At 45.2% G+C, this 13,649-nt stretch overlaps 1 protein-coding gene and 1 pseudogene across 1 annotated transcript; one reads left to right on the forward strand and one right to left on the reverse strand.

Annotated features, from left to right (window-relative positions):
• The first annotated feature begins 254 nt into the window (after positions 1-254).
• On the forward strand, positions 255-6,950 carry LOC119294688 (annotated as a pseudogene).
• LOC119294687 (tetratricopeptide repeat protein 38-like) lies at positions 6,816-12,029 on the reverse strand. The gene is made up of 13 exons (XM_037572928.1): positions 11,754-12,029; positions 11,562-11,660; positions 11,340-11,441; positions 10,804-10,947; positions 9,409-9,503; positions 9,185-9,314; positions 9,001-9,105; positions 8,716-8,822; positions 8,544-8,595; positions 8,104-8,193; positions 7,935-8,019; positions 7,775-7,839; positions 6,816-7,134 (listed from the first exon to the last, which is right to left on the reverse strand). The coding sequence occupies exons 1-13, from the start codon at positions 12,012-12,014 to the stop codon at positions 7,045-7,047; spliced, it is 1,425 nt and encodes a 474-aa protein (XP_037428825.1). The 5' UTR covers positions 12,015-12,029; the 3' UTR covers positions 6,816-7,044.
• Positions 12,030-13,649: the final 1,620 nt, after the last annotated feature.

Genomic DNA, 13,649 nt, shown 5'->3' on the forward strand with positions numbered 1-13,649 from the left:
AATCTTCAAAGATATCTGTCTGATAGGTGATGATGAGGAACTTGCATCTTGTTTTCTGCCATCTTTACAGGATCATATGAAGTAAGCTTCCGGTCCAAAAAATAAAATAAAATACCATTCCTAATGTAATATTGCGATAATACTCGGTGTTGCTGCTGCGGCAAAGGGGTGCTTCGTAAATTTTTTGCCTTGCGGTGGACGCCCTCTGGATGTTATACGATGTGAAGTGAGATCCTAGATGGACGTCCATTGATCTTTTTCTCCCGTGGATGTTCCATTCTGATCTCTCGTCTGTCCCCTGTCCACTCCATAATAGTGCTGAGGTTGTGTTCTACAAATCACACTTGTTAAGGAGCACAAGAACCAGTTGAGGCGCATGCATGGTTGTCGAAAACTGACCTTTTTTGACACAATCTACTTCCATCCAATGGACCCTGGTTCCATTCTGTCCATCTTAAATGAATCCAATTTTATTTTCCAACTGATTTTCTTATTTTGCTTTTTATTTTCCTATGTTATTATTTGCAGGTAGTTATCCCTGTTCTTTTGACCCCTACGGAGAAACAAATAGCAAGAGATGTCTGCAATGCTTTTCAACAAATGGTAACACTACTTACTTCGTTTCTCTTTATTTATAGTCCACATGCGAGCGTTAGAGCGCGACACGGAGGGCGAGGTTGTCGTTATCCTCCTCCTAGCACAACAAGGCGTCCCACTTGATGGGGTGGCGGACGGGCAGTGGAGCTGAGTTTAGAGATTTTAATATGAACTACGTACGGATGTATATAGACGTACTTTAGAGTATAGATTCACTCATTTTGCTCCGTATATAGTCTCTATTAAAATCTTTAAAAGGTCTTATATTTAGGAACGGAGGGAGTACATGTGTTGGTCTGCACACGTAGCAACTCTCTGGAAATTAAAAGTTTAAAATAAAAGGTGGATATGTATGAGAAGTGGAGGGCAACTTCACTTAAAGTTGGAGAGCAGGAGTTGCTTGTTTGCATTTTGGCCTCGAAGCATCTGGTGCTTCATGCCGGGTATTTTTGGCCAGCAAGATAAAATATGATGCACAGGTTCCCGCAAAAAAAAAAAAAAGACGCACAGGGCAAAGTGTCTCTTTCTGCCTTCTCATGGCGATAGACTTACGTGTATCTTGGGCACTATTATTTTTCGTGACTTTTCAACAAAAATAACAGACTGCGCTTTTTTCCTCTCGAGCGGAACAAATTGCACCCTTTTCTTTTGATTGGAACAAATTCACCTCTCATCGCCTCCTCTTGCTCAGAACACTCGCCATTTTAACACTCATTTGGTTTTATACACAATGGCGCAAATGTTCACTGTTTGGTTGCTGCTTCATTTGGTTGCTGTTTGGTTTCTGATGGTTCATTTGTTTTTCTTTCGCTATAGACCGCGTTTACAAGGAAGAAGCACTTTGGTAAGGAAGAGAGGGAGCTCGAGTGGGCCCATGCACAGAGGGCACCCCGTGGGATGCATCCGCCGGATGCCAAGGTGTTCCCTGTGAAGGCGGGCTACAACAAGCTGAATCAGATGACCGACGAAGCGGAGGGCTGAGATTGCAAGGTATGTAGGGACGGATTCCCAGCGGGCACTTGCAAATTGAAGAATTCCATTTGTGGGATGCTTTCCATAATCTGCCATGAGGTGATGGGGGTCGCTGCAATTCAGCAGTTGGTGCTGCATCCATCTGCTGGGGGTGCTACTGATGGGCCAGTGCAGGCAGCGGTGGCCTACTCCCCGATCCGCGAATATGGCAGGAGTGACAGCTCTATTTGCCGTAAGCTTTATGGTCCAGATGACACCAACAGCGCTGCCTGCGTATACCGCCGGAAGAATCAAGTTCTTGGTAAGCGCAGCAGAGAGGACCGAGCTCCAATGATTCTGGATGATGAGAACAACTTGCCAAAGTTCAGTTTTGAGAGCAGCAAAAAGAGCAGAGGATCACCCTCGGTGTCGCTGGAGGAGGAGACCAGGAAGGAGGACGCCAAGAAATCGGAGGCAACCAGCCATGGGGCCGCTGGTCAACTGACAGGCGCGGATGAGCGTGCCTGTCAGGAGCCATGACGATACTTTGTTGGAACTGCCGGGGCTTGGGCCGACCCCGGAAAGTTCAAGAATTGGTGAGGCTTGTGCATGCTCAGCGTCCAAAAATTTTGTTTCTTTCTGAAACTCGTCAAAATAAAAGGTTTGTAGAAGGTCTTAGATGGAGGCTAGGCCTCCATAATGTAGTTTCCTATATAGAAGAAGGCAAAGGGGGTGGCCTAGCTTTGTTTTGGGATGAAAGTGTCGATGTTGAGCTCTTTAAGCTAGGCGAGAGAATTATTGATGTATTCATTTGTAATATGCCCTCTGGAATAAAGTGGAGATGCACTTTTGTTTATGGTGAGCCTCGTACACACTTACGCCATCTTATGTGGGATCTAATGCGTAAAATGAAAAACTTAACCTCGCCAGGACCATGGCTGATGGCAGGCGATTTCAATGAGTGTATGTGGCAGGAAGAGCATTATTCTAGAACGTGTAGAAATAAAAAACAAATGTTTGATTTTAGAGAAATCCTATCCCACTGTGATCTTCATGACTTAGGTTTCTTAGGGGCGCCGTGGACTTTCGACAATGGCCAAGAAGGCGATCGTAATGTTAAAGTTGGACTTGATAGGGCGGTGGCGAACCCAGAATGGATGAATATCTTCCCAAACTATCAGGTTAACCACATAGTTAGTACAGCTTCAGATCATTGCCCCATTGAGGTGTGCTATGTGCAGCAACCTGTACACCATCCAGTCAGTCAACAGCGTAGATATGAAGCTTTCTGGGAAAAGGATAACAAATTAACTGAAGAAGTTGAGTTGGCTTGGTCAAAGCATCGACCAGCCAGAGATTTAGGAGATATTACAGCAAACCTATCAGGTGTGATGAGCTCTCTTCACGACTGGAGCAAAAGGAATTTTGGTTCTATCACAAAGAAAATAAAGGACCTTCAGAATAAAATTCAGGCTATCAGTCACCGTAATGACAGTTTTGGTAATTCTGAGCGAAAGCGGCTAAGAAAGGAACTAGATGACCTACAAGATAAAGAAGAGATTGCTTGGCGGCAAAGATCAAGAGTGGAGTGGTTGAAGGAGGGTGATCGAAATACAAATTATTTTCATCGAAAAGCTACCTGGCGCGCAAAGAAAAACTCTATCCGGAAGCTTCAAGATGAGGCGGGTAACATTATTGACAAAAAAGAGGATTTGGAAGACATGGCCACAAGTTTTTTCCAGGAGCTCTTCACCAAAGATAATCAGATCGAACCTAAGATTATTCTTGACCATGTCCAAGGCCGGGTTAATGCTGCTATGAATGATACGTTATGTAAAGAATTCACCGATGATGAGATTGCAAATGCTTTATTCCAAATCGGGCCACTAAAAGCACCTGGGGCAGATGGCTTCCCGGCTCGTTTTTTCCAGAGACACTGGGCTACATTAAAAGATGATATTATTCGGGCTGTAAAGAAATTTTTTTCGGATGGAGTTATGCCGAATGGGGTGAATGATACAGTTATTGTCCTTATTCCAAAGAAGAAAGATCCAGTTAATTTGAAGGATTTCAGACCAATAAGTTTATGCAATGTTGTTTATAAAATCATCGCTAAGTGTCTGGTAAATCGCCTTAGACCTTTGCTCGAGGATATTATATCCCCCACCCAAAGTGCATTCATTCCTGGGAGGATGATTACAGATAACGCCTTAATAGCCTTTGAGTGTATAAATACCATGCAAAAGTCCTGTGATGCCAAAGGATCGTTTTGCGCTTACAAATTAGATCTGACAAAAGCGTATGATCGTGTGGACTGGAACTACCTTGAGGGGGTTCTGAGGAAATTTGGCTTTGCAGACCAATGGATCAGTTGGACGATGAGTTGTGTGACGTCAGTCAGGTATGCCGTGAGAATGAACGGGACTATCCTCCAGTCCTTTTCGCCTTCTCGGGGCCTGCGTCAAGGTGACCCGTATTCTCCTTACCTATTCCTGCTCGTCGCCGATGGTCTCTCTACTCTGCTACAATCGGAGATCAACACCGGTCATATTCAGGAGTTCAAAATCTGCAGAGGGGCGCCTGGCATTTCTCACTTACTATTCGCGGATGATAGCCTGTTATTCTTTAAGGCGAATCAGGACCAAGCCTCGAGAATTAAGAATGTACTAATGAGGTATGAAAAGGCTACGGGTCAACTGTTAAGTCCTAGTAAATGCTCTATCATGCTTGGCAAATCCTGTAGTAAGGAGGAAGGAAAGAGAGTGGCTCAGGGTGTTCAGAAAATTGATTTTGAAGAAAAGTATCTGGGACTGTCGGTCCCTGAAGGAAGGATGAAGAATGGTAAATTTCAGCCCATTAAAGAGCGTTCATTGAAGAGATGTACGGATTGGTGTGAGAGATATTTATCCAGTGCGGCTAAGGAGAGCCTCATAAAATCGATACTCCAGGCACTATCTACCTATGCCATGAGTGTGTTCAAATTTTCTGCAGGCCTGTGTGAGGAGCTGTCACAGATCACCAGAAACTTTTGGTGGGGGGACGAAAATGATAGAAGGAAGATACACTGGCTTGCCTGGGATAAGTTGCTAATGCCAAAAGAGAAGGGGGGTATGGGATTCCGGGACCTCCGCTTATTTAATCAAGCCCTCCTGGCGAAGCAGGCTTGGCGGCTTATCCAATTTCCGGACAGCTTATGTGCGAGACTGCTAAAGGCAAAATATTACCCACATGGCAATCTTGCTGATACTGCTTTTATCCAGAACGCGTCACCGTGCTGGCAAGGAATCTGTCATGGTTTGGATCTCCTTAAGAAAGGCATCGATTTGGAGGATTGGTGTAGGTGATAAAGTCAGAGTGTGGAGAGATAATTGGATCCCAAGGGGAAATTTAAAAATCACTGGGAAACAATCTCATACTAGGATAAAGTGGGTCTTCGAGCTGATCGATCCAGTGACAAGGACATGGAATGAGGAACTGATTAGGAAAATATTACTACCTCATGATGTTGACGAAGTGCTAAAAATTCGCCTCCCACAGTCTACCTCTGAGGATTTTATAGCATGGCATTTTGAACGCTCAGGTGTCTTTTCGGTTCGCAGTGCGTACAGGCTAGCCGTTAATGACAAGGAGGCGAATCGAGATTTGGGACAAAGCAGTACGGCGCCAACTGGAGAAAGAAAGATTTGGAGCGTGCTTTGGAAAGCAAATGTTCCTCCCAAGATTAGAAATTTTGGGTGGCGACTGGCGACGGAATCACTCGGAGTCCAGACAAGTAGACATAAGAGAGGGTTGGAGCTATTCCCTACATGCTCTATCTGTGGGATGGAACCAGAAGATGGATATCACGCAGTCATGAGATGCACAAAAGCTAAAGCCCTGCGTGACACCATGCGTGAGGTCTGGAACCTTCCCCGGGACACTGATCTCACATGTACGGGGCGTGAGTGGGTCCTTCTAACTCTTGATAAGGCGAATGAGGAGGAGCGTACACACCTCCTTTTTCATCTGGTGGCGAGCATGGCACCTTAGAAATAACATTATATTTGATGACGGGAAAGATACAATAAAGGCATCAGCAGAATTCCTAGAAAGTTATGCTAGCTCCTATGCGGCGATCAGAGCGGGACAGTCGCTACCTGACTTTAAAGGAAAAGAAAAAGTGATGCCAGACATTTCATTCCGTGAGACTAAACAGAGAGTTGCAGATTATCAATGGGCCAGACCTAACTCAGGTTGGCTCAAACTAAATGTTGATGCAAGCTTTATTCAGGAGACAAACCATGGAGCTTGGGGGGCTGTTCTACGAGATACAAATGGGGCGGTGATTGGATCTGCTTGGAACACAATCACTAACTGCGCTAGTGCTGAGGCGGCCGAAGCTAAGCCTGTCTTGAAGGAATCCGAGATACCATGCAGTTCATAGACCGGCCAGTAGTTATTGAGAGCGATTGTGTGAATGTCATCCAACAAATTTCTTCAAAGGACTTTAATAGATCTCCCATTAGTAGCTTGTGTAGGAAAATTCAGAGTTTGCTGGGCCAACTCCCTGATTTTACTATTGCTAAGATCTCTAGAAATGGCAATAGGGTTGCCCACGCTCTCACTAGTTTTGGTAGGAGTGGTGTGAGTAAGGATGTGTTGATCGGTTCAGTTCCAGCCTGCGAGTTGTGACTGGTCGATGATGATTGTAATGAACCTATGTTGATTATTTAATATAATACACACCTTTTTCAAAAAAAAAAATTCTTGAAAGTTATGAATCTGATTATGTGCTTGTTGGTGATTCATGGCAGGCTCAGGGAGCTTCACACTCTCAAGGGGCATGTGGAGTCGGTTGTGAAGCTGAAGGGCCTTGACATCGACACCATTCAGCAATCTTACACCGTTTGATGGGTTCAAGTATCCTTAAGAGTTAACAGAGGGATTGCTGCATAGGAATAACAGACTTTTGCCCTCTGTTATAGTTGGCTTATAGCCGCCGACATTACCAGTTCGATATATGAAGGTGTTTCATGTGCTATCAGTCCAGTATTAGAGGTAGGGCAGAAACCAAATAGACCAAAAGAGCAATCAAATAACCCTTTCTAGCCCTCTTTCCTTTTTCTTTGTATCAACTATAAACCACTGAATTGTCTTCAATTGGATGGGATATCCTAGCTCGTCTGAGAGCGAGCTTCGCTTCAACCAAATCTTTCATAAAGGGATGGCGATATGCCTCGAGACAAACAGAACACCACTCTGAGCCTCCGAGCTTTCAGAAGCTAATCTGGTATCTTTACGAATTATTACTATCAGATAAACTTCCACCCATTGTGCGTGCGTGCCAGCAACAATAGTTACACCCATGCATACATAGCCGTATGCATCTCCCAGATGCAGAGGCCGGGGGTCATCCTCCTTTTCTAAAATAAAAAAAAAATTGTGCGTGCGTGCCAGCAACAATAGTTACACCCATGCATACAGACATCAACAAGTACAAGTAACCTTTCCGCGAAGCTAATGAAAATGAGCAGCTTGTAGAGCATTTGCCTTCTCGGCAGCCACTGAAGCATCCTCGGCTCTGCCCTCCACTGCGTATGCTTTCTCCTGCAAAAAAAAAAAAAGCGCAAATCAAAAGCGATGATAATATCATGGTCTTCATCAGAGTTACTGGGGTACAGATAAGAGTTCCGGCATCTGGGGAATGTCTTCTTATGTCTAATGATCGCAGCTCAACTGAGTTTGCAGAGTTGCTATTATAATTATTTTTAGATCAGAGAAAAGGGATGCTAATATCATCCACTGCAAAGGCAGCTACATTCGTAGGAGGGTCAATTGCTAGAATCGACAACATCAAATTAGTGTTACTACTAGGTTCATCGTGAAATTCAACTTTATAATAATGCACAATTACGTTCACGCGAGTCAACCAATTTTCATAGATATTGGTGGTCGGATGTCACCTTCAAGACACAACAGTTTCATCAGTGTCCAAATAGACAAATCATCTTGTATTATGAGCCACAACAATTTCTAAATTCCAGATAAAATTCTCAACCAGTTTGGTGGATTGGTGTAAGTTGATACATGCCAAGTTCATTTTCTGTAAGGCTATCAGCTCATGAGTTCACAGATGCTGCATTTTGGATGAAAGTTTTCAAACCTTTAGTGAGTCGGTTAAGAGACAACAGTGAGAATACAGTGTATAAAATGGAAAGAAAGCAATGTGGTTGCAAAAGCACTCTACCAGCAAGCGCCACAGGAAAGGCGCGCCCTGTCGTTTGCTGATTTGTTTGACGAGCAGCTCAATTGCTGTGCACAATCCAAATTGTGTTAGCTAGCTCCTCATATAAAGGGCAACAAAAAAAATTACTAGTTATCTTTTTCAAGCATTGAAGACCAACTACCTGTAGATGTCTCTCCAGCATCTATTAGCACAGTGTACCAAACTTCATTGAAGACGTCCACTTGTTCATCCGATGCACCAATCATCTGATTGTATGTACCATGTGTTGATGTTCAGTAAAAGCAAATTCATGACTACTTGTCTTGAAAGACTATGTTTGGTGATCCTACTTTATAGCCAAGCCCATGGAAGTCTGGACCCAGGGTGTCAAACACCGCCTTGTGCTCTCCTTTTCCATATTTATAAACAGCATCGGCTAGCTGTAACAAAGAGAACAACAAATGGCAGCAAAAAGTCGATCAACTTCCCCACCGAAAATTTGTGATTTTATCACTGAGAACGAATGATGCAATAGACAAGCAAGCAAGAAGTAGAGGAAATTACGAAATAACAAGAGATACTGGAAAGCAACATTATTTGATATCAGTCCACCACAAATGAACGTATTACTGTGTCACAGTCAGATTTAGGAACCAAAATCGAGCATCCCACTTTTCAAGAATATTAATACTTTTTTTCCTTCAAACTGTCAATGTTCTCTTAGGTAATAATTACACTGTACATGTGGCTCTCCAATAGCATTTGACCTTGCATAAAGAATTTAGCACACCTGAATTGCCTTGTGCATCACTTGCTGTCTCTTCGTGTCCATTGAAGAGACTCTGAACGAAAGAAAACAAATATTGAGAACGCTTGTAACATGACAGTCAACAAATGTTGAGAACACTTGTAGCATGACAGTCTTCTGTTTCCAGTAAAAGAGAACCATTCAGATATCTGACCTTGATCGTAGTGAGTCCAGCAGATTTTCTGCTGCTTCAATTTCATTCATACATGGTAATGCCCATAATAAAAGTAAATCAAGGAGCCATTCCGCATGCCAAATGGACTGGAGAAAGTTCAAACTGGAATAGTCAGAAGAATGGATCTCTTATAGCTTTAGTTTATATCTTAAAATGCTCTTAAGAATAGGCAACACAATTAAATCTACATCTTCTAATTTGAACTAAAACCACGACGAGTAAATCGGAACGGAGGGAGTATATGAAAAATGTTTCCAGTAGTACCTCATTCTTAAGCTCATCTAGCAATGTTGTTAGCCTCTCTTTGGCCGGACCTATCTCACCACGTATATATAAACGGAGTAGCAAACCGAGAGCATTCAAGTACACCTGAAGTGATGAGAATTATTCAGTGTCTGTCTCGGATGTCAATATCTGGGAAAAAAAATTACCAATGACATTATAATACCTCTGCTGGCTCACAATCACTTCTATCGAGTTCCTTCATGATGTTTTGATCATATACCTCCAGAACTTTCCTAATAGGGGATTCACCTTCCAAGTAACAGACTGCCACATGCCACCAGTTGTGGGTAAACCTACAAAGAAGAAGGAAACAGATTTTCTAAGAAATCACATTCCTGCTTTTTTATTCGCATCACTAGAAAGGGTATCAAGTGGAGAACCGCATACATAAATGATGAGCATGCTGTCCATGATGGAGAACATGATTCCATGAATTCAGTAGCTTCTCTGAAGCGACATTCCTGCTGGAAAACATGGCACATCTGCAAGATAGAATGTAGGATGTAGCTTGTATTAAAGAACGTTTTCTTGCCTTAATGTGCACAGGTCAGCTAGTAAAACTCGTATGCTAAGGTAAGTTATTTAATTTAACAGCCCTTGCATGAGGAGAATTCACTAAGAACATACAGACATATCCCGCCATAACAAGAAAATCACCATGACTTCTCTTTCACAAAGAAAGTCTTTACTATTGTGTCTTCCAAAGAAATGAAAATGTAAGGACATGGAATACAGAGGATCAAAGTTAGAAGAAATAAGGTTATAAGCATCTGAATGACTCACCAGCTAAGCTAAATGAAACTGATTGTGTCATGTTTGTCCAGTCCAAGAACTCTAAACATTGGAAAAGTTTTGAATAAAGAGCAGGGCCATAGACCTTTTTCATGAAAAAGGAAACAGTTCAAGAACTACTTGGGTCTATGTGCAGATCCTGCAAGAAAAACCTCGTTTGGCAGAGTTTGCAGCACAGCACAAAGCATCCACACTACCAACCCTTGGTGATGTGCAACGCATCACTCCCCTATGAGTTATCCAGGGTCATGTTGCCTTCTAATCATCCTAAACGATGCCACGAGTACATCTCGATCAAGTAGGGAGTAAACCATTTTGTTCCCTGGCATGGGATTTAACTGTAACTTAAGACTTATGGATAGGTCAACTGTTTTAATCAGCTAGCAATCAGCCCTGGATGATTATTGAATATTTAACGGTAGACATGAGCCTGGTATTCAGTTTTATTAGGACAATCTGTGCTAAGTATGAAAGAATTTCCAGTGGTAATTAAGGCGAAGGACTCTGTGAAAGGAGCAGAGCATTAAAGTTGCAGCATAGTGTGCTAATTGCTATTGGATTCATTTAGTTGAAAGTTGAAACTGTATCAAGTGACTGTGGCCTAGAGGAGGATTTTAACATCTTGATTAGCAGAGTTTGATCTCTATCCTATTGCATAGTTTTAGTTCAGTTTATGGTTATAATAAGTTCTCAACGCTTGTTATTTTTGTCGATGGTAATTTGTTCTAAGTTAGCAAGTCTAAACACTGGATCTCTGTATATTCGATACCTCAAAATACTCTCATACTTGGAAAGCTATTTCTTTACACACGTATATGGCATCAACAAGATTAAAAAAATGCTTGATGCTATTATTCAGCAGGTTAATTATGTGACTGATTTACTAAATACCTATGTCACCAGGTATATAAGGTTCATACCACTTACAAGTCAGCAACTAGATGTAATCACCAAAGCCAAATATAGCCAAATGACAAAACATCCACATACATTATGCTGTGACCAGAAGTCGTTCTTGTTTATAGCCAAGCCTTTGCGAGCAGCTACCTCAGCTTCGTCCATTCTTCCAAGCTCTAGCAAAGGGAAAGCAAGCATGCCATATATATAGTTCCGATCTTGGTTCTCCGGCAAAACCTGATCAGCAATGAGCGACATGAATCAGTCAGAAAGAGTACTTTCTTAGTACAGTAGCATTTTCATACGAGGAGCTGCTTGATTTGAAGTTTCTGCATTTGGATATCAGCACAACCACACAACTTCTAATGAACATGGTAAAAAGTTATTACACTGTCACTGGTTTCATTCAGTGGGCTACCTACCCTGATGTTAGGAAACAGCAGCAGGCATACAACTCCTTTGAGCAACTACTTAATTTTATTTCGCTGAAAGTTTCTGCGGGTGTTACTAAAAGTTGTCCCACACAAGTGCACCCAATTCACAAAAGAAACGGCATTGCTATCCCCGGGTGTTAAATATGAAATTGTAAGCACAAAACCACACCTCTTTGTGGTAAATACTGAGCTTACTTGTTGAACAAATTCGAGGGATGTGTCCGGGCGTCCGACATAGAAGCAGAGGAGCTGCGCCCTCTTGAGGGACATGAGATCCCTGGGGAATTCCTTGAGCAACTGTCACATACAAGCATGATATTCAGTTTCATCAGTCAATTGGTGGTCGTCTTCCGCAGTAGCACACACTTCCAGTTTCCAAATCTGCAGGAGAAATCGAATCAAGCCGCGAGAGCGAACCTGGAAATGGCGCTCGATGGCCACCTCCGTGTCCCTGTCCTCGCCGACGAGCGCCGAGAGCGCCCGGAACACCGCCCGCTCGTACCCCGTCGCCTTGCCCTGGTTTGAAGCAGGCGAACACGCTGAAGGTCAAGGGAGGATTCGGAAGGGGAAAAGGAGCGAGGAGACTGACCGAGCGGACGGGAGACTTACGAGGCTGCCGGCTGCGGCGGCGAGGAAGGCGGCGGCCCCGGCGCGGTCGCGCGGGCCGACGAAGTGCGCGGCGTGCAGCGCGGCGAGCGCGCAGGACGGGTCGGCGGCGGCCGCGCGGAGCACGGCGCGCCCCCGGCCGCGGCCGAAGGCCATGGTCTGCGCGTAGTAGTCGTCCAGCGCCGCCGCGCAGTCCGGCGACGCCGTCCGGTACTCCTGCCCCCACATGTCCCTCCTCACCTCCCCCTCCCCCTCCCCCTCCATCTGCCGCCGCCTTGCTAGCTCGTCTCCGCTGCTTGGCCGCTCGTGGGAGTGGGAGGAGGGGGGTCGAGAGGCCGCGTGGGGGTGGGAGTGGTTGTTGCGGAGGCGTGCCGTGCCACCGCTCGCGACGTCCACGTCCGCGCGTGGTGGTTCGGCGGTCAGACGGCAGGGGTTGGGGGTGGGGGGCGCGTGTTGCGTCGTCCCGCGCGTCAGTGGTTTTGGGGCAGTGATCCTCCCGATGCGGAGTCGCCTCGCGGCCGCCGGATGCCGACGCGGTGGAAGAGTTGTTTGGACCGTAGCACTAGCAGTAGATTTGACCTTATTAGACATGGTAAAAGAAATAGTGGCACAGTTGCTGATTGGGAGTGTGGTAAAAAAAAATTTAATTTTTTTTTTGAGGATGGAGTGTGGTAATTTTGGATGGACGAGGAAGGAGTGAAAGTGAAGTCTGATTCAAACCTTAAGGTCGTAAAGCTCGTTGAAAAGGAAACCTTCGTCCTCGAATATCCGAAGCCCCTCCATAAACTCAGTCCATTTTTAACCTTTAAGGCTGTACCCAAACGAGGTTCCCTGCTTGGCATCGAAAAAGGCCGGGATGGCTTGTTTTAGGCACCGCCTATTGGCGGGTCCCACAAGATCGCATCCGCCTCTCCCTTCTCTCCTCCCGTGAGGCGCGCGGCCGCCCGACGACGAAGAAACTGGCGCCGCGCTGCGGCTGCCCCGGTGGCCGGTGGGACACGCGACAGCCCAGGCCATGCAAGAGCTGGTGAGACGGGCGGCAACTCGCCAATGTAGGAAGCTGGTGAGAGAGGAAGAGCAACTTGAGCCTGAGAAGCAACATTGAACTTTATGCAATTCCACATGGTTGCTAGCAATTTGGTTCCTCCTAAGTCCTCAAGCATAATGGATTACTCACAAGGCATCTTAATCAAATGGGGTAATAACATATATAACAATCTGAACATACAAATCTTCATCAGTAAAGCACTAGACATCATCTCCCCAAGCAGCAATTAACATCGTGAAGTGGTCTCAACAACAGATCCGAGGTAATATTTCATAGATTGAAAAGAGGACGGAGATGAAGGTAATGATGGAGATGGTGCTAGCAAAGATTGGAGTCGGTGATGATCCTCCCCCACAATGAATATAGTGTTGGTGATGCTGATGGCTTTGATTTCCCCTGTCCGAAGGGGAATGATCCCGGCATATCAGTCCTCTATGAGAGAGAAGTGTTTTGTTATGTTTCCACCTTGAAGATTGTGGTGAAAAATTCATGTAAATAAGAGGCATAGGTTTTAGGGTCAAATATGACCAGGGGCGCTGGAGAGAGGCACTGGTGCCATGTGAGCCTCACGCGCCCCTGGCTCGCGGCCCAGGTCAGGCCGTGTAAGCCTCGTAGGCACCTCCCTGGCTTGAGTCCGGTGCCCCTGGCTCGCGGCCCAGGTCAGGCCGTGTAAGCCTCGTAGGCACCTCCCTGGCTTGACTCCGGTGCCCCTGGCTCGTGGCCCAGGTCAGGCCGTGTAAGCCTCGTAGGCACCTCCCTGCCTTGAGTCCGGTTCCCCTGGCTCGCGGCCCAGGTCCGGCCGTGTAAGCTTCGTAGGCACCTCCCTGGCTTGAGTCCGGTTCCCCTGGCTC

The sequence above is a fragment of the Triticum dicoccoides genome, chromosome 4B (assembly GCF_002162155.2).
Source record: "Triticum dicoccoides isolate Atlit2015 ecotype Zavitan chromosome 4B, WEW_v2.0, whole genome shotgun sequence".
NCBI classification, from domain to species: Eukaryota; Viridiplantae; Streptophyta; class Magnoliopsida; order Poales; family Poaceae; genus Triticum; species Triticum dicoccoides.